This window comes from Lepisosteus platostomus, chromosome 15 (assembly GCF_059453375.1).
Source record: "Lepisosteus platostomus isolate fLepPlt1 chromosome 15, fLepPlt1.hap1, whole genome shotgun sequence".
Taxonomy (NCBI): Eukaryota; Metazoa; Chordata; class Actinopteri; order Semionotiformes; family Lepisosteidae; genus Lepisosteus; species Lepisosteus platostomus.
The window spans coordinates 16,782,583-16,803,692 of NC_142625.1; the positions used below are offsets into that span (position 1 = coordinate 16,782,583).

Here is a 21,110-nt window from a genome sequence, read left to right on the forward strand (position 1 = left end):
TCCCCTAGATCACGTATAAACCGATGGTTTAGTGGCCCGATACTACCAAAAAAAAATAATAAATGACCTAGTCATTTGACATATACAATCTTCCTCGCATGAAAGTGGAATAGCTCATTTTAAAACCGGATTTTTAAAAACAAAAGGTAACCAGCACTGTTTTAGCATCCTGAGTTTAAACGGGAATTGTTGTAAACACTGCCCTCTAGTGATGAAACGTCATCTGCTCATTTGAAATCAAAGTGCACCACATTTTTGCATGTAGTTTTGAACATATTTAGGAAGACCAACTTCTTTAATATAAATGTGTTTAATGTAAATAAATTCCATTGAATGTTGCTCAAACAAGCTCTTGAGCCCGAGAAACATCACTTGACCTTGACCATTGAACAAATATTCAATTTACGCTTTAAGAGCATATAGAGCAAAATTAGTCTACTTAAATCTTCAAACATCAGGAAAAACAGCTGCATAACTGCAATCCTCTTCACAAAGGTCCCCTACCGTTATTCTCGTTCTGACAGACAGTTATACCTTTATCATATCAGCACTGCTATTTCAAACAAAACTAACTCGGTACGCAAAAAGTTTCTTCTGCTTAATAAATGAAAAAGGGAAGTAAAAATTCTAGTTTGCAGAAGCCAAACCCCAAGTTTGGGATCATAAATTTTTGCCTAGGTTAGGCTTCTAAATGATGAAAATACTCTAGGACGCTTTTGCTGTGGAATCATTACCTCTTAGACCTTTGTTGGTTTTCAGCTGCCTTTTAGTTCTTTGTTGGCCATATGATAAGCAACATGTTTTTTACATTTTTACTATTAAGTGTCATGAATTGAATTTGGTGCCACCAAACAAGGAAATGTAAGTGTTCTATTTGTATGATGAGAAACGTAGATTTGTACAAAAATCAAAAGAATGACACACACCCAAATTGCAAAACACTAGATCTATATTTACAAGTGAATGCAGTGACAGGTTTCATCTGAAGTACAGCAGACAAATTAAGTATACTGCTTACACCCAAGTTACTTCAGGTTTCACACATCATGAAATAAATAAAATAACAAATGGTACCTTAATATTCAAACTGTATATTACACTGTAAGAAGACTACATTTATCCCAGTGCATAATACTGATGGATTCATGTCATTTCATCACTTTAGGTAGGCTGACTTTTTCAGCAACTACAATGTTTATAAAAACTAGGATTTGCACTCTAGTTTTAATTACTTTTCCTGCAAAAAGTAACAGGATTTATCCTACAAACACCCTAGTTTTTAACTTTACGTTTTAGACACTTCTATTATTTCAAAAAAAAAGAAAAAATGGAATATATTCAAACATACCAAATGTTAAATATTTTAAATAGAAACGCATAAAAAGCAATTTTAAAAAAAGGTAGAAATGCATTTCTTGTATTGAATTTTAATTTTGCGTTTCCAATAGCTAGATTGACCCCCATTTAAAGTCAGTTCATAACTCATTAGCTGTAACAAACGACAGCTGAACACTGCTCATGTTGTTAAAGTGGCCAAAAAACCTTGAAGCGAGAGGGGAAAAAGCAGCAACAGGTTCACAATAAATATTGGTAACTGAACAATTTTATATCAAAACGGTATAAACTAGCAAAATATTCCATGAAAGTGCAAAATTAAAAAATATATATATTGGATATGTACATATGGCTCAGCTCAGGAACAAGACCTAACTAGATTTAAACAAATCCAGTAATACAATCATGTATTGACAGATTCCATTATGAAGAGAACCATTTAAGTAATGTTACTGAGGCAATTCAACATTCTGATTTTGTTCTGCAAAGTCTAAAAACAACTATGCATTATATTCAGATAGAGCAACAGGTATATAACAGGTCTTTGGGTTCATTTAGCACAATCTTAATGATCGATCTGGAGTTGCACACACATTTGAACATGGTGCTATTGTGCGAAATCATAAGACAACAATGCAATTGATTAAAATACAGCATTCAGGAGAAATTCACATTTCCTATCCACATCCTATTGTAAGAAACAGACATATAACAACGTACCAATATGAAACTGTACACTGAGCAATGTTTCAAGTTTAGACCAGGACAGATAGGGGAAAAAATCTTATTTTTGTATAAACACTAACACCACTTTTTCCAACAACAAAAAAATCAATTTACTTTCCTAAGGGTGCTAATCTATCAAACTCAAGGGAAAGGATTCAAATGGTGCTTCATGTTAAATCATATGAATACAAATTTAGACAAAATGTACCTGAAGGCCAATACAGATTTCTTTCACTGCAAGGGATGTTAATCCAATCTTCCCAGTAATTCATAATCTCCATTGCTCAACTGCATATCCAGCAATGCTTATTAAAAAAAAACTAATACAGGAATACAGTTGTAACAGTAGTATTGTGGAAGTAACAAGAGTCACATCCAGAAACATAAAAGGCAGAGGACTATTTTAAAAGCAGTGAAGAAAAGCATTTATCAGTGCCTGCTATTCCTTGAAAACATACCTACTTTTTCATTGTTTCTGCACAACTGATAGTCTGGTCTGAATCTAAACCTGAGTGTGGTTTTAACCAAGTAATTGTTCAACATGAAGGATGCAAAGGAAGGTTATTTCCACATTGAAGAGCAGAATTCAAAGTTTCCCCAGACTAGGCAAGTAAATATTACAGATCTATCCAAAATCTCAGTGTCGCTGCAGATAATGAATTCAATCTCACTTCAAGGAGAAATAGATCCCAGGTACAAATAACTGTTTTAGGACATTGTGTGGAAAGAGCACAATGCAAGGTTTAGTGTAAAGCATTACCTAACACTTTGTGCCAAAAAAATATGGCTGAAGAGTACACTACATTATTGAATTTCACTGTTTATTTGTCCAAAAGGATCTGTAATTAAATTGTGTAACTTCAAAATAATAGTGCATTAAACTGATGGTGTATATTATTTGGGGGGGGGGTTTGGTCCATGTCTTCAATATAAGGTTTTTTCATGTAATACAGTGAGGAAGAGCAAGAGTAGTGTTTTAAATCACAGATTAACCCTGTGAGTCTGTAAAGGCAGGTTCACCTGTAATTCTGCTGTTTCACCAACACTTTATGTGATGAACTACATGGCGACTTCTACACTCCTCATTGTAAACGGCCATTTAGAGAACTAGGGTAGAAAGGGGTGTGTGCAACAGTATTTAAGAAAATCGCTGGTCTTTAGTACAACAGGCCCCCCATACCTGGCATGTTCTTGATCTTTGCTCAAACCAATGGGAGACATGGCTCCATTAGCAAAGTTGAAATGAATCCTTCTGAAAGAGCTCAGTAACAATGTGCCCACGAAGCCTCTGAAAGCAACTCTAGGAAGTCATTCCTGGCACTAAAAGGCGAGTGAGAGCCAGCACAAGCAGCTAACAGGCATGTCTGTCAGCTCCAGCAGAGAATAACCAACATTCAGAACTATTCACGGAAGCAAAAACCGAACCAGGAGAACCTGCCTAGGGGTGCAAAGTGTTCCATCATAGCCTGGCCAAACGGTCCTTTTACATCATCGAGCACTTAGAATACAGTACTTCTATACAACCAAGTGTTTAGAACACTGACTTCCTCAACAGAATGTATTTTTAAACTTTATTAACATTATAATTACTATTAGAAATTCTTTGCAGAAATCACTGCACAGTGCCTCTTATCTGTTTCTGCACCACTGCAGGCCAGCTTCAAGCCCATTTAATTCTAAAGCACTTAAAAAGTGGAAGAAAAAAAAAGATTTACCCTTTATAACTAAAGGATGACTAAGTCCTACTGGACCTGGAAATGGTTTTAAGTTTATACATCGTATTTATCGTGACCTGAATTCCACAGATATAACTCAAGACCGCTATTATGTCCCCACTCCTCAAATCTCTCTAGGCACAAACTATTTTTTTTTATTTGAGTTCTTAATATAGTGAAGCTTTAACTGATTTGAAAGTTAAGTTGTGTATGCAAAGATACATTTACACATGTTTTTGTAATGGCACTGCCAACACTATAACAGTAGTGTTTCCGATATGTACAGGTCACAGCTTATTCCAGTGGGTTGAATCTCTCTTTTCCTCTAGGCTTCCATGTTGTGAACGAAATGGAAGTCATGGAGTCTTCAGCATTCAAACCTAAAAAAAAATACAGAAATTAGAGGGCATTTTTCCCCAGTCGCATACTAATTTCAAGCAATTTGCAGCAAGTACAGGGAGGTTAATCAAGAAATTTACCATCATCTGTCACATCATATTTTAAGCATTCTTATCAGCAGGTCCACAGCGTGCATTACTCATAGGGCTGGGATTGTTTCTCCTTTGTAGTACACTTGAGTAATGCTGATAGAGTGATGGTCTGTTCCCTGAAAGGAAAAAAAGACAGCTTAATTAAACTGTCATCAAGAGCATTATGAAAGGCTTTCACTCGCATAAAAACAGTGGTAGTGATGCTTACAGAAATCATAGGTGGAGAAGATAAATCAATTCAATTGAAAAAAAGTCGATAACCTTTGCGCAATAAGGAAATGTTTAGAGAAATGCAATCTTAAATGATTAAATGATCTCAGTAGGTCTTAATACAAAAGGGTGATCAAACAAATTCCATTTTGAATAAGGAAAAAGCACGTCCATGAACCTAAATGATTATTTCCTTCTTTGGAAGTGTTTATTAGAAGGTTAATTTAAAAGTATCCTAAGCAGTTCTGCTGCGAGGACACTAGTTCCACATGGAGAGTTCAGAGCTTTTTTTCATGACTCTGTCAACAAGGTCCATCAGGCAGCAAGTCAGGCAGACTAACACAACAGCAGAGTGCCAGAGAGCCGATGTGAGGATAACACAGGATGAGGGATTCCAGAGCACTTGTGTCTCCTCTGGGCAACAACAACTGGCACGGTGAACAAGCCATAATGGAGGTCTCATAGCTTAATTAAGTTCACCAAGTGGAACGCATCTCCTCATGTAACACTCGAAACAGGCTTTTAAACCGAGTCTCCAGTCAGTTTGAGAGCAAGGCTTCATTTACAGTAAACTATGTTGCCAGAAAAACCACATCCTTACTCTTCAATTACTATTTTATAGTTTTTGCTTTGCTTTTTTTTCTTTAACCACAAAACCTGACTAAGGATTATATTCTTTAAATAGGAGGTCAAAAAGGGGTATGTGATTTACAGTAGTCAGAAAAAGTAATATTAAGATGCTTGATATATCAAAGAGGAACCTACTGATTTTCAATGTTTCATTTGCATTTTCCAAAAAAACATTCCAAGTCACCACCCTGTGTTCTGTGCAGTGTTGCATGGCCTGATAATCACAATTCTACTATACCTAAAATGACAGTTATAAAGGATAATCTAAATGCCATCAACAGTAGTAACAAAGACCAGAGACTTATAACCAATAACTTAGAAAGTGGTGCTTGTATGGGTTTTTAAAATTTAAAAATGTAATAAAATGATAAAATTCTTTAAAGGACAATATTAGCTCTAAGAACAGGAAATACCAGCCTGCACAGTGAAGACATTTATCCAATGCTGACATTAAGCCCTTGATCTCTGTAAAGTTATTATTTTAAACAGAACAAGGTCTGTTACAGGCAGAGCACTAAACTAATTTTTACGGAGCCAAATTTAAAACCACTCCATTTAAAAAAGGGTGATGAGGATAATGTGCAAAACCTCTCCTTTTATTACTTAGACAACCAATGGTAAAACCCAGATAATCTACTTGTTTAGTTCTGTTAGTCACATTCCGTGTGACATGAGCTAATACAATGAACCGAAATTAATCTCATCCATCACTGAAAAGTGCTTTAGCAAGACGTCGTATAAACTAATAATCCTGCATTTACACGATAATACGGTACACGCGCGATTTTTGTTAAATGCCGGGCCAGACGCCTTTATCCACGACGGCCTACTTACACATTTAGAAATACACGTTTTTAAGTAAAGGACAGGTGCATAACCCTTTGGAGCTCAATTTTAAGGACAGACGCATACCTTCTGATGCAGCAGATGCAGTTCCCTGGCTAGCACTAGACACTCCTGTGTTGTACAGCGAAGCGAGGTCACTCGGGCTGTATGACCGCAGGATATTTATTACTTTCCAATCTGGATCCATTCCATTGGCCGACGTTGAAGAGACCGGCTTGACTGGCGAAAAGGCATGAGGCATTTTGGAGGGCGGGCTTGCCTGTGATGAGGATTTCACACCCCGTCCCACAGACAGCAGCCTGCCATAGCTATCCCCTTTCCTCAGCCCGGCTGTCTCCGAGGTTTCGCAGACCGCCGCCCCGGAGAACTTGATCCTCTTGCTGGAGGGCTCGCCAAAGTCTACGGGCGGTGGGTTTCCAAACCGGCTGGAGAGGCACGTTCTCGCCGCGTCGCTGGGCCACACGATGCCATTCCGCCCCTGCTGGCTCTGGGGCCCGGGCCCTTCTCTGTCCGCAAGGGTCTGCCTTATGGAGACCACAAAATTGCCCCTCTTGCCGTGGGCTTCGGGATCTCTGGGTTTTTCCGAGAATCTCGACTGGCCTTGCCGGACATCGGTCACCCCGTGGCGAAGGCTGCTGCCGTGAGCCTCTCCCATCCAGTAGCGCTGTGCGTCGTGATGGGCCGCCTTGCCGCAGTCGGCCTCGGGGGCGCGCGCGGCTGCCTGAGAAGGCCGGGCTGGCTGCGTTTTCTCCGCTGGCTTGGCTGCCTGGCGAGGCGGGGATTTGGTCCGGCGAGGATATTTCCTGGAAAACGGCGGCAAGGGTTGAACGTCATTTCCCTCAAGAGCAGGCGGGCAGCCGGTGTGCCGTTTCTGTTTGAGGGCAGCTATGGAGCTTCTTAAGCCATTTTTCTTCGGAGCATCAAGCTTTTCTTTATGTACCAATTTCTGGTGCATTAGAAGGATCTCTGGGTATAGAGTTTTGTAAGTACACAAAGGACAGGTATTGGTGAGTAATGTGCTCTTGGGCACCGAGGTAGCAGAAACCGAAAGGGACATCTTAAAGGACAAATCTAATGGCACCTCAAATGACTCTTCTTTCATTTCTTTGTCTTCCATCTTTGAGTCGAGAGATAAGGCATGCTTTTTAAGCGCTTCGTCACTCGAGCCTGACGGATGACCAGCTGCAACAGCTGAATTCTCACAATCTGTTTTAACTGCACTGCTCTGTGTAAGTTGGCAGGAATTCTTGATAACACTCTTGCTTGAGCCCAGATCGCTCTGAATCCCGACATGAGATGCGTTTTCGGACCCCGCAGTGGACAAAGGCCACGATTTAGACTGCTTTGCATTATGGTTGTCAGCTGCAATTTTGGCGATCTCTTGAGACGATTTCTCCTTGGCAGGCGCAGACCCGTCGGGTGCTGGTGACGCTGGAATTGGCTTACTAGAGGGCTCAGCAACAGGCTGTTTGTCTTTATGACGCCTCTCCAAGTGGTATCTCAGTGAGGTCTTCTGAGCTGCAGCATAATCGCAGAATTCACATTTATATGGTTTTTCCCCTGTGAAGAGAGGAGAAAAACATCAGTGTGGAGGCCACAATGACACTTGCATTGGCCTAACAGCAAGGGGATTATCACACTCACGGAATGAAACGTCTGATATTTTCGTCACAAGTAGCATCATCCAATGAAAATTCTTCACCGATGTAACTGGTTAAGATGGTTGTTGGTTTTGTGTTCATGCTGAGCTCCTAATCATCAGCATTCTTGTCTTTAACTGATCTGCTTGTAGTTATAGTGCTATGATGTTGTTATACTCACTTCCCAATTGCGTTTTTTTACTTCATCTTGCAGCTACAAGTGTGGATGAGATCATTGGACTAATCAAAGATGCGCCAAATGGCCTCCGTTCATTTATAACTTCTCTCATGTTCCTAAAACGTGCTCTTCTGAAACATATTTCTTAAATATTCAAGATTCAATGGTGCAAAACACCAAAATTAAAATAATTGTTCATAAAAACCACAGGTTACCTGTATGTGTCCTGAGATGAATATTGAGGTAATAGTTTGAACGGAAACTCTTTCCACAGTAGCTGCATTCTTTTGAGGATGCAAGAATTTTCATCTTTCCCTTTTCTGAACCATCTTCACTTTTATCTGTATAGAAGACAAAATTATATTCAGATTAAACTGTGCACAACACATGCTGACAAAACGTCATTTAGCTCCCAACTGAAATAACCCCAAACACTGTTTTGCAACAATTTTGCTATTTATATACAAAGACCTATTCGGGCTAATTTAAGATGCACTGCTGTTGTGCTTTGAAAAGAGTGGAATTTTTAAATGTGCATCACACTAAATACCACTACTAGGATTCTGCAGATCTGGGCATTGTGCAAATTTTCCAGAGGTTAAAATCAGGTCACTACAAAGAAGTTTATCCCGCTGATACAAGCCAATACAGGTTGGGCAGCTGCCCAATGTGGGCAGGCAACAACCTGTGAGATAAAAGCTTAAATCAGGAACTCTCAAGGAAAAAAACGTGCTGATGGTGATTAAAAAACCTAAGGAGTTTGTTTTTCTTGCTTGTAATGTGTCTACACCAGCAACTAACACCAGAGGGGGCTGAAACCAAGACAAAGGAATAAGTATAATACTGTGCAATGGAATGAAGAATGAACCCAACTTTAAAAAAACAATTTAACTTCTTTGTTCTTAAGTTTTTCTATTTCATGCATAAGCAATTTAAAGTATTGAACTTCCATACTGTATTTGACTTTCATCTGCATCTTAACCCCCTTCAAATATATACTTATAACATCATTTTTGTAGTAAATCCTACTGGGGGAAAAACAGTGGAGAACATGTATAGACAGCTCATTTCATTTCATTCCAAAACTTGCATACCTCAGAAATATGAAAAGTAGGAAAAAAAACTACCACACTGTATAACATGAATGCAGCTTTCTCAATTCCTGCTAGTTCACAAAAACCGTTTTCATTTGCAAGTGTTGTGGTTTGTTCTGTAGGTAGTGGTGTATCATGTGATGCAATATGTTTGAGATAGATTACATTTATGTCAGACACAAGGTGAAGCTTAATGTTTGAGTTTATCACTGTACTTTATTAGAAAGGGGGTTGTGTGTCAGTACATACAGCTGCCATTTTGATATGGGTCAGTGTGTGTTGTCTATGCACTTTCATTGTATAGCAGCTAACAGACTGTCCAGAGTTATCAGCTAAAAAATTACATCAGCAATCAGCTTTCCCACGGATTTGCATCTCTATTTCCCCTGCTCCCAGATACTTCCTCTTGAATCACAGAACACCAATTCATGATTGTCCTAATTAGTAGAAAACCCACTCATTCCTGGTAAGGACTGTGGTAACTCCAAGTCAGTCTAGGAAACAGAGGGCACAGGCAAGACACCAATCCAACACGGGGCACAGCAACACTTCATAGACTAACCTAGGCAGCATGTAATTGGAAGGCAGGAGGAAAACACAGCACCTAGCAAAACATGAAGACTGTGCAAACTCCAAGCAGCAGGCACCCATGGCCAGACGCAAGCCCAGAATCCAATAGGTGTAAGGTGGAAACACCAAGAGTAATTCATAAAGCCCCCCCAACTGCTTTTCTTTTTTTGATTTTCTCTTATTCTCTTATTTCCACTTACTTATTTTTTTTTAAATTCTGCTTCAAAATACAAATATGCATGGGTTTTCCCTTTGCTTTCACTGTGCCTCTTAAATTTAGGAATTTACTTAACTCTGAAATGGGGTGAAATTCTTCGGTCTGAAAATGTCAATGTGATTAAATACGTTTGCCCGTAGCAACATTAAACACATCCTGATATAATGGTTAAAAGCATACCTGACTGAAAGGCATCGCCATGCAGTCCTTCTTCTGAGCCATCTTCAGAGCACTCTTCAGTTCTGTCTAACATCCCATTGTCACTGGAGCTTGTGCTTAACTGCTTGCCATCTATCGAGGCTGTTGGACTCTCAGACCCACCCCTATCCTTCTTGTGTATCCTTGAGTGAAGCACCAGCTGGTGGTAGGTCCTGAAGGTCTTCCCGCAGTCTCCGCACTGAGTGGGCTTGTCTTTGCTGCTTGCGGACTTCTGATCCAGCTCTGGTGAAGGGGTTTCCCTTCCTGCATGCTTTGATCTCTGCTCATGTCCAAAGCCCTCTTTCACCGCCTTTTCGCTCTTGCTTGTGGACCAGATTTCATTCAGTTCCTCTTTGTCCGAACAGGAGTCCTCATTATCCGTGCTGACATCCGGGCCAAGATCTTTGGTCTGTCCTGGGCCAACAGCTATTTTACCCTTGGTAGCAAGCTGCCAGGCTTGGTAGGTGTTAAAAGGGTCAAGCTGGGCAATCCATTTCGCAGACTTTTCAGATTTTGCATCCGTTTCCGAGGATCGGGAACGCAGACCAACAAATTGCAAGAAGGATTCTTTGGATGCTGGAGCAACACTTGCGCGCTGCCTGTCCGTTTCCTGTACTCCTTCATCAGGCTCAGATTCCCGGATGTGAATTTTGCTGTGCTCCATCAAGATCTCTTTATTGTGGAAGAGGAACCCACAAACCATGCACATCTTGTATGGAGAAATCACACTGACCGATGTCTGTTCTTGGACAACATCGTTGATGGTTACGGGAGTTTCCAGGTCTTGCTGCGCCTTGTTCTTTGACCCAGGCTTCCCATGTGTCCTCATGTGGTTTTTCAAGAACCAGGGCTCCTTAAAACGCCTCCCACAAACGTTGCAGCTGTAAGTGAAAGAGTCTTTGTGCTTCTTCATGTGACACTCCAGCTCCGCTGCGTCTTTCACGGGCTGTCCACACACCTCGCAGCTGACGCCCTCCTCCTTGTCACTGGGAGGAGTTGGCTTGGCCCTGCCTTTCTCGCTCCGAGTCAGAAACTCCGCTTCCACGCGCAGAACCGCCGGCCCAAACAGGGTGGTCGGGTGCTGGGTCAGGACATGGGGGCTGAGCTCGTCCTGGTGTTTAAAAGTCTTCTCACAGAACATACAGTCCAAGGGCGTGCACCCTTCCACCTGAGCCAGAGCTTTCTCTGGAATGCTGGTGTGCGGGGTCATGCTCGAGCCTGTGCCTGGCATGCTGGCATTGGTATTCGCTGTATCTTGACCCAGTCCATCGGGACTTTCCATGTATGATATTAAAGGATGAGTAGGCATGTCTCTGACAATAACAAAAACACCTTTATAAAGAAGTACAAGGCTGTGCCAACTATCTCTCAGAAATATAAACTACAAAAGCCTTTGAAACAGGGATGTTTCACAGCTTTTAGATTGAGCACATGAGTTTGAGGTTTGCAAAATATCAGGCACTTCCAAGGAATCTTGTCTTCTTCCTGCACTTCTGCATGTTAGAATTGTGTAAACTGGGTTTCTTTGTTCTTCAGTCAATGTTCATTTATTCAGTATGTGATCCTGCAGGTCTGCTCCTACATGAGCCATCCTTTATACTGGTGCTGTGGTAAAGCATAATGAGTTACATGAAAGACTTTCCAATAAAGGATATTAGTATGATTACGTTGCGTCTCTTTGTTCTGACACATTCAGCAGTAACCGGTCTTGACAAGTTATGGACCAATCAGCACCTGTAATTTAGAAAGAAAAATAAAACCATTAGATGTGACACCTGTATATCTATTGTCGAAATACATATGAGTGAATACCATGAACCAGCCCCTTACGTAACATGATTAACTCAGTTTATAAACAGAATGTTAAACTGCAAAGACACTTATATCTCAAACACTTGAAGAGTAAAAATTAAAGGAGGCTTCAGCTAATACTAGAAACTTTGTGTTACAAAACAAAACAGGAAATACATCCTTTACCAGTATTTTACACAAGCATTTCCTCAACTGTTAGAAGCATGTGGCAAAATGAGTACAATCACAACAACTTTTGTTTCTTTGAACACATCCTCACATCTCATCCAATGTCACAGACTTAACCTTACACATAAAGGTTCTGGCATTCTCTACTGCAAATATTGCATTAAACAGACTATTTTGTTCTATAACAGACACAAAAGAAGAGTTTACAAATGTATGCTTCCCCAGGGTGACAATGAACCATAAACCACAGTACAGCTACTACTGACTCAAAAAGAACTCTCAATCTGGCAATGAAATTATTCAGAGCTATCCTTCCTCAGGCTGCAGCTGTGAAAAGGTAAGGAGGTTGTGCAATCTTTAAACTTTCCTCCAAATGTGATGTTGCTAAGTACAACGCCATTTTCTAACAGTTCAGATCAAATCTAGAGCACACCTGGAACAACGATAACATGATTTGGAAGATCAGCAAGGCTTTGGGAAGTCTTTATGAGCTAAAGGCATACGTTAAAGGCAATGCAAGGAATTTCCAATCTGAAATCCTGTGCTGGTGCTGGCAGCAAGTCAAGACTAAACGAAGGTTCTTGAAAGTTTCACTTTCTACAAAGTTAAAGAACCATATAATGCTGAAAAATCTGCAATAAAAATTCTTGACATTAACACTGCACAGCAGTATATAAGTCACAAGCAGAGCTTTCATGTGCCACATTTAGGCCAGAAACATACAGAAAGTAAAAGCAGGAAGTTACAAGCAAAGAAAAACACTCACAGGCAAACAACAAATATACCATTTCATATCAGTAACTCTGGATAAAATATTCTGAACAATGACCAAACTGATTATTTTCCATTAGCTTCACTCTTGAATGATGAGAAAACTATAAAATGGCTCAGCTGCGACAGAACAATTATGCATATATAAAATACATGACCTAAAAATGTTTAACCCGTCTTTCATGTATAACCAAAATTAAAATTCGGTTTTCCGCCACACCAAGACAATGTCAAAACATAATTAATTTGGTTTAGCTTTTGCAGCTTGAACCTTAAGACAGACAAAATAATTAGAAAGGAATAGTGTCATTAATTCACCATCTTCCTGTACTTCTTTTGCAACAAAGTCAAAACTTCTACCATGTATCAAACCTTGGGCAATCTGAGGAACTCCAGCCACCCACACAAACTCTCTCAAAGAGATCTAGTGCTCTTAAGTTGGGGGGAGGTGGGGGGCTGGAGCTAAAAGATCACATAAACGTGCAGGAATAAGAAGTGTAAAAAATGTAAATATTCCCCACGCACATAATCAAATGTACTGAACTCAAGCAAAAGGCATGGGTAGTGTCAGGGTAAGGTTATTACAATCTACTATGTTATGGTAGAGTTTACTCCATTTTTTGACAAGTGATGTTTTTGATCGATGTATTACATTATACATTCACAATGATTCTTTTTACATGTGAGCTGATTCTCAATGTTAAAGCAAATATAGCCGTTTCCTCTCAAAGACATTATGGACTCAAATAACTCAAATTAAATATTTGCAATGTGCCTTAATCACACCATCCTAGTTTGATAACTTTATCCACCAGCACTGAATGTCAATAAGTGCAGTAGCACATGAAAACAGTGCTGCACAAAGTGGAAAGCAGGGAATCCAGAACATTGCAGCAAATTACAATTCCTCAGATGTACATCTTATCAAAATACACAATGACAAAGTCACCGACAACATTTTAGATAACTGTATTGTGCTGCCCTACACACTCAATAGCAACACAAACAAAAATGACCCAGCAGTTTTTCTTACAATATGCGTACTACAATAAGCATTTACACAATGCTCTGTTTTTAGTTCTGGATGCAAGCAAATCACTTAAGGGTTTTTCAGTTCAGTTCCCCTGTGTTATCAAGTGACTTTGCCTAGGAGAGCTGCAACCCAGAGAAACCCAAGCGACACATATCATCTTATCTTGGTCGAGGGGCCTAACAAGGTAGCAGAAAGCAGCTTCTTTTCAAGTCGACACTATATTAAGAAAAACATCTTCCCTTTGAACTCAAAGTTGAAACTTGTTCTGCAATTTACTGATTTTATTTCTATAAATCAAAGTTGAACACCACTTCTTGGGCTGTATAGAAAACTAAACTGGCCCAAATGTTGTTCCATGCATTTAGAAACTGTACTTTTCAGCTTATAATGAGTCAGAATACACTCATGTAGAGATAATCATTAGCAAAATACAGTCTTGTGACCCCAGAGCTAAGTCAAGGTCAGTCTGTTAATGGATATCTGTTATGGAGAGGGGAGAAATACTGCTATTTGATACCAGGTAGTGTTTTTTTTTTTTGCTTTTTAAAATTTCATTTTTTGGTGCTATAAGTGAAGGCTTTAATCACTCAGTAAAAAATGCCTGCAAGATTTCTGGAATAGCTTTCAGGCCTTTTGAATGAAAACATCCTCTCTACGGTGAATTTGTGAACAAATGAGAGGGAAAAAAAAACAACCTCAGCTTACCTCACTTGACATATTAATAGACAGAACTTGGCCTGTGAGGAAATGGCAAATTCATATACAAAAAGTGGATGTTAAAATGTTAATCTGTATTATTCCATCTAGAGACCTATAGCAGTGTTTACATGTCATTGGCATGTAAAAAAAGTTATTTTTAAATCTGTATTCTACACTAAACATTGTGTGAATATACGTATAACAGTTGCTAAGCAAAGTTGCTTATTTTGTCAATTTAATCATGCAATTAAGAGTATGAATGGATTGAAATGCTGCATTTACAATACAGTATGCTAACTTATAACAGGTTATTAAATAAATGTGTCTGTCCTAAACATTTTTAGCTGTGTAAAAATGAGTTAATCTAAAACAATGCAGTTTATATGAAAAACCAGAACAGTTGTTGTCATATGTTGTTTACCATTCTTATGTTAATTATTGACAGCAATAAACAGACAAGAAAGGCCCCCCAAAAAAAGAGCATGAAAGTCTTCATTCTCATGATTCACTATTTCCTATACTGACTGTTGTTGCAGTAACTGGTAAATCCTAGCCTTCACACAAGTGTTAGAATACTGATGACCTTTCAGAGTAACAATCCAAAATCACTACAATCAGTTCTGGGTGTGTTTTAGATTTTTTTAAAAATTATAGACTTAAATGACAGAAAGAAAAACACACCTTCACGGAACTTGTTCAAACCAGAGCTTAGAAAACGTCTGCAAGTAAGTCTGATATTTGAAAACAAACGCTATGATCTGCCCTGTAGCTTGACTAATAAATGTTTCCAGCTGGCCTCTGATGCCAGAGATTTTTCCCTGTTGATCAATGTAGTGCTCCAGCTGTACGAGCCTATATACCAGTTCCCAGTTGGACAGGAGTAGCACCTTTTATCCACCACACAATTCTCCTAAGCACTGATCCTAAGCAACGCCATCCGGGGAAAACCGTTTTCCAGCACGTAAAGCACAATACCACAAGTTGCACAAGACCTAGACATGTGTGGACAGTGAAGGTGACTGTCCCAAAGAAAGGTGCTTTAAATGTGAAAGAGCAAGCCCATCATCGCAAATGACTCATGCCATGGCTACCAACACCAAGGGACAGCAGGTGCTTCCCTCTGTAACTAAAGGACTTTCCCAACAAGAAGTTACCTTCTAGTTTATGAAACAGGCCCAACACGAACAATACGTATTCCCACTGCTGTACAAGAACACCACAACTCCCTCCGTTACGCCATTTCCACAGAGCTGCTCCGGGTGTTGGGCAATGAGAAGTATACTTGTTAAGAAATCAAGAGTCATTCTGGCTCCTCTCCTGTATACAACCATAAAGATGTACCAACAAGAAAGGCTACAACACCTCTTCACACAGGCAGGATTTTAAATACAACTAAAGCTCTAAACCGTGTGGCGATATGGTTCAATTAAATGCTGCTTCTTATAAGAAATTAAACCAGCAATCTTCAAAATTAGTATAAGGAGGTAGAAGAAGAAGGAAAAATAGTTTGGTCTGAATTTGTTGTAGACTTATTTGTTTTGTTGTTCTGCTTTGCAGACTGCTACTGCAATTATCAGTTCACTTGTCAGTACAAGATAACTTGATATCAGCAAACATCTTTCTCTGCAGCTGTAATGAATAAGCCCAACAGTCTTTGACAACACCTCTAAACTCCCTGGTTAGATTACATTCTTGATTTTTAATCCACTTGGCAAGAAGAGAGTAAACGTCCTAATCAACCATCTGCCTTTTGTCACCAAGCCTGAAAATGCAGAGACTAGAATCTTTTTTTTACACAAAGCCACAGGTAATGTCATAGAAATAGAACAAGAAAATAACTGGGTAATTAACTTGGATTTTAACATATAACTACTTCGTCCACATTACATATCAAATCCTCATTTGACAAATGTCTTTCTATTCTATTTGTAAAGGTTCACTGTAATTCAGTAACAGTGCTGTTTGAAATATATAAAACCATCACACACAAGGATAACTAATACCAAGAATACCATAACTTCTCAGTCATACAAAATGCTTTTAACTACATTTTGTATAGTGTGCCCTTCCCTAAAAAGCAAAAATTCAATCTATAACATAACTGAAATTTCTTTGTTTTCTCTTCCTGAAAAAAAACTGTAAAATATTTTTCTATGACTAGTTTGAGTAGGCTGTACCCTATTTTCCAAACAAATGTTAATGTTTGCAGCGCTCTCTGTCGATTGTCTACCCTGTGATCAAGTATAACAAGTTTTGTGGAAACTAAAATTCTTCCAGTTCTGCTCTGCTCAGTGTGGCAACAGGCCAACAAAGCTCTTCAAAAACACTCCTGGCTTCACCAACACTTCCTAGTTTCTTTAGAAAAGTCAGTGGTAAAATAATTTGACAACTGATCCAGCAGACTTGCCACTTATTCAAAACTCACAAACTAAGGTGGTTTATCTCTCACAGTTCCAGTTCTCCTTTTCATACCATCACAAATCAACCTGCATTCAAAAAGTGATGGCATTTTCAAAATTTTCCAACGTTTTAAAGAAATAATATCCGTTTCAGTTAAAAGTATACAACAGTCAACGAACTGTGCATTATTCTTGGTCATGTATGCTAACTATTCACATTTTTGTAAAAAAAAAAGTCTCTACGTCATGATTAAAATAATTTGCAGCAGAGTATGTCAATCTGTAGTACACTTTAACTGGGTCTACAACCTCTCACCGACCATAGATAAAACACATGGCAATCTGCTTGTGGGGTCACAAATTGCACTTCTGAAATGTTCTGAAGTCTAAGAAAAACTCCAGAAACGCATCAGACCATCTTTACAGCAACCCCCCCTAACTACAACACACAACTGCCACATTTTAAATCGGGATATGAGCTTTTACTAACGCAGCTTGGCGGTATTGTACTCTCGTGGACTCGACAATATTTCACGATCCACCACCTTTCCTTTCAGATGCCCCGTCTTAACGACCGCAGCTTATTGTACAGGCAAGACATTCCCTCTCCAGCCAAGAGCAGGCCAGCTGTTGCTTTTCCATGACTTAATTCCTTTGTTGTGGGGCTGCGCTTGCAAACCCATTCAGCAATCGCACACACACACAAAAAAAAAAACACAACAACCTCCGCCAACACGGTACACTCTAGAAACCCACATAACGCCAGGGTTTGTTGGTTGTTGTTGTTTTTTTTCCAAATTAACGTTTCGGGGGGCCACGGCTAAACCCACCGCGGGGGTTTTAAAGCGCTACAGCTCCTCGGTCCCCCCACAACGGCTACTGCAGCCTTGCAAAACGACGGTTGTGACATCACCGCTCGAATGAATGGATCTTCGAAAGCGAGGAAACGAGAAGTTCAGCATAATGTTCAACAGCGACGTATAACCCCCCCCCCCCCCAGCACATAATATGGGCAGGATTGGCAACACCTCGTTTCGGGTTTTGTTGTGCCCCCTGTAGAATGCACACCCCGAGGATAAGCACCAGAGAGAGACGACCCCACACCCTGGCGATCATAAACTATTCCTACCGCGGGTAATTTCATCGGCTCGCAGGGGCTTCAGCGCGACCGAGGATCCCGACCTGCTGTTTCCCCCCACCGGGCACCTCCAGCCCGCCGCACGACTCGGCGGCGTGAAAAGTTTCAGCGGGGGCTATTGTCGCGTTATCCGAGCTTTCGCTACCTATTCAGACGCACCAACCCCCCACCAGCCCAGCAACACGCAATCACTCATTAGTCAGCAAACCGCTGCCTGCTATTCAAACCTGCACTCCAGTTACTTCACCCGTGGGCTTTGCCCAACTGCCCACCGGTACGACTCTAATACGTGTATGCAATCCGCGGAAACTCTCAACTTGTCCGAACCCCTCATCTTTTGTTTTTTTTCCGGGTAGAGATCTTCACCCACCAGGTATGAAAAATCCAATACGAGCTCCCCCCCCCCCCCCCCCCAAAAAATAAAAAAAATCGTCGAGTGCTCCAATAAATCAGCCTCTCTAAACACCTCGGACCTTTGGCACCAGCTGGAACGAGCTCCCGACTACCAGATTTGTCTGAAACTAAAAATGGGAAGCAGCACACTTCCGATTTCGTTCTGAGGCGAACTATTTCATATTCATTACGAGTTTGCCGAACATCTTCCCTGACACGTGTTTATTTTTTTCCCCTCTCTCCACACTTTCAGTCCGAAACGATTGTAGCTGCGATAAGCCACGCTATTTTGTTTTGTTTTTTTTTGTATTGAGGCAATCGAGATGTAGGCGTTAGTATATCAACATCCAGGCAAACATCCACACGTCTGTAGAGAAAAATAAAGTATCTGCTTTCTATTCGTAGCTTGAGTATAGATTTTGAAGTCGACACAATGGCGAGAACTGTATACACACATTCATATAAATATATACGCAAAAGTATGGATCCTCGCGATTTAAGCTTCTACTACCTTAAAGTCCGATAAATAACCTTGAAGTCTTCCAAATGTCTCCTTCTATTAGTTCCCTGCCTCTGCTCACAAAGCAAATCTGTTCTTCATGATCCTACACAAACACTGGGCGAGTTGCACTGTTAATCGACTTTTTTTGTGGAGGGGGGGGGTGGATAGGAGAGAGAGGGGGGGGTAGTGACGTTTTCTTTTGTCCTGTAATTAAAATGAGGCAACTACTGTTTATCAATTTTGCACTCAAGAGACCGTAGGGACAAAAGACACACACACCAAAAAAAAAAAAAAATCACCCAGATGAAGCAAAAACAACCTGACAACCGATCAATTAACTTTCAGGCTGCCTTTCGTCAAAAACCGCACCGAGTTGTTTTCTTGCTCAAGCGCGTTTCGGGGGGACGTTGCGCGTTGAAAGTCTCGTACAATAATCAGAAATAAAATGAAAGTTGTGGGGACTTCCTGAAATACAATGTAGAGAGACATGAATGGCTATTCTGTATTCTTCGGGTGCTTCAACAGTTGGAGAGCCACGCTTCAGCTTTAGAAGGGGATATTCCAGCCTGCCCGCTTCCGACAGTATTTCGTTGAATTATTTCTGACCCAGTGATTATTGATAAAGCTGCCTCCAACAGTCACGACACAGTCAGATGAAATGCGAATAACTTTATTTGGGAGAGGAGGGGGGAGGGGGGGGCTATTATTTCTATACCCACTCGTGCAAAATGTCCGAAATTGAGTCTACAGCCCTCCGTGGCGAAGTAGATCACAGTCTCGACCTATTTGTGATTCCTCAGCCAAACCCTTTGTTTAATATCCCGTCTTGAGAGGGAAGATAGAGCGACGGTTTAAGACACACGGACAGTATTTCCTGCTTTGTGTGTGTGTGTGTGCGCTCAGTGGAGCGTGTGGTTCGCTAACATTAGGATGATTGAATTGCTCAAAACTCCAAAATCAACTAAGGAAAAAAGAACACATTCTAGGAAATTTTGAAAAAAAAAAACAAACAACGATCTCACCGATACCTACCCAGGACTTCACATTCTCGGCAGCCTTCCCCTGAGTTGCCCGTGTCAGGTGCTGGCTTTTCTCTCCTCCGTGTGGGAGATGAAGAAAGTTGCTGTGTCTCCTCTGTTTGTAAATCTGCAGCTGTTGCGCTCGGCGCGCGCTCTCTCCCCCACTCAACGTATTGTTGAACGTCACTGCGCGTGCACGAGTCAGGCCGCCGCCGCGCGAGGTTGCGGGGGGGGGCAGGTCACGTGACACCAACTTATCTATTCGTTCTTACTTTATTGGATGCGTTTATCCCCGGTGACTTATACATGATTTACATTCCGACACACTCAACTCTACAAAAAAAAATGTGAACATTGATTGATTTAGATAGGTAACAAGCAGAACTAGGCTAATTGGAAGGTTTCTTCTTCCGCGGAGGGGTGGCGACACAATATTAAGTGGATCATACTTACAAGTACCAGTTAATGCACCTACCACACCCCGCGTGTATATCACTGTTTAAAAACGTAGTCCCTTAAAACACCTAAACAAGGTTGTTTTGCGTGGCACCAATCGAATGAATTTTGTACCGCATATGTTGAGACTTTTTTGTTTCCTGAAAATATTGATGTATCAAGTATTGGTTGAAGTAATTTATGTATTGTGAAAAAAATAATTCCAGTTGGTATTTGAGCAAATGTTGGCAATTTGCGGCTGTCGTTTATCCTACAATTAACTGGGTGCTTGCACTCTTTTAAAGATCCTAAGTTACTTTTCTAAGTACGTGTGTATATATAGGTTTGTGAATAGAACGGAAACATAGATGTATACCATACATTTCTGATGGAACCATCACCTTTTCCCTCAGAGAACAGCGGGGAAGCTAGGTTTTGTTTGAGAAAGGGCAGCTGATGTGTTTTACATACCCCCAGCACTGATTCCCATAGCGTGCCATGGGCTGGGGGAGGGGCGGTGACACAGGGCAGAGTACATGTACAGCTCTCATCCACATGTGGATCCTTCTTCCTACCTCTCCTCCACCTGGCTGTGGCAGCTGGCTGAAGCCAGCATACAGCGAATTATTATTAATCGTTTTCAAACGTTTTAGTTTTGCATGTCCTACAGGTCTGAGACGGAAAACAGGAACAAACTAGACCCAAAGCTTACCTCACATATTTGACTCCTATTTCCTGAAGAACATGCAGTCTTCACCATTTAGCAGAAGGTTCTGAACCTGCATTGATCTTTCTCTCTTTTCTACACATTTTAAAGCAAGTTAAAAAACAGCATTGTATAGGGCCTCAATATCAGCTACACATTACTACTGTTAACTGCAATCAAATGCA

The 21,110-nt window shown here is 40.5% G+C and overlaps 1 protein-coding gene across 4 annotated transcripts; it reads right to left on the bottom strand.

Moving 5' to 3' along the window:
- Nucleotides 1-931: 931 nt before the first annotated feature.
- znf217 (zinc finger protein 217) lies at nucleotides 932-19,943 on the bottom strand. 4 transcript variants are annotated; one of them, XM_088607743.1, is made up of 6 exons: nucleotides 19,798-19,943; nucleotides 9,833-11,584; nucleotides 7,987-8,112; nucleotides 6,020-7,513; nucleotides 4,256-4,383; nucleotides 932-4,156 (listed from the first exon to the last, which is right to left on the bottom strand). In XM_088607743.1, exons 2-5 carry the CDS (start codon nucleotides 11,157-11,159, stop codon nucleotides 4,277-4,279), a joined length of 3,054 nt encoding a protein of 1,017 aa, XP_088463869.1. In that variant the 5' UTR covers nucleotides 11,160-11,584; nucleotides 19,798-19,943; the 3' UTR covers nucleotides 932-4,156; nucleotides 4,256-4,276. The 4 variants fall into 4 exon arrangements, with proteins under 4 accessions (XP_088463869.1, XP_088463870.1, XP_088463872.1 ...); XM_088607744.1 differs by lacking the exon at nucleotides 19,798-19,943 and adding an exon at nucleotides 18,775-18,919; XM_088607746.1 differs by lacking the exon at nucleotides 19,798-19,943 and adding an exon at nucleotides 18,241-18,512.
- Between the last annotated feature and the right edge of the window lie 1,167 nt (nucleotides 19,944-21,110).

Coding starts and splice junctions, on each gene's coding strand:
- znf217 (XM_088607743.1), bottom strand. CDS start 11,159: ATGCCTACTCATCCTTTAATATCATACATGGAAAGTCCCGATGGACTG. Junction 7,514..7,986: donor TCATCTCAGGACACATACAG/GTAACCTGTGGT, acceptor CTCTCTTCACAG/GGGAAAAACCATATAAATGT. Junction 4,384..6,019: donor TGCATCTGCTGCATCAGAAG/GTATGCGTCTGT, acceptor TTTTCCTTTCAG/GGAACAGACCATCACTCTAT.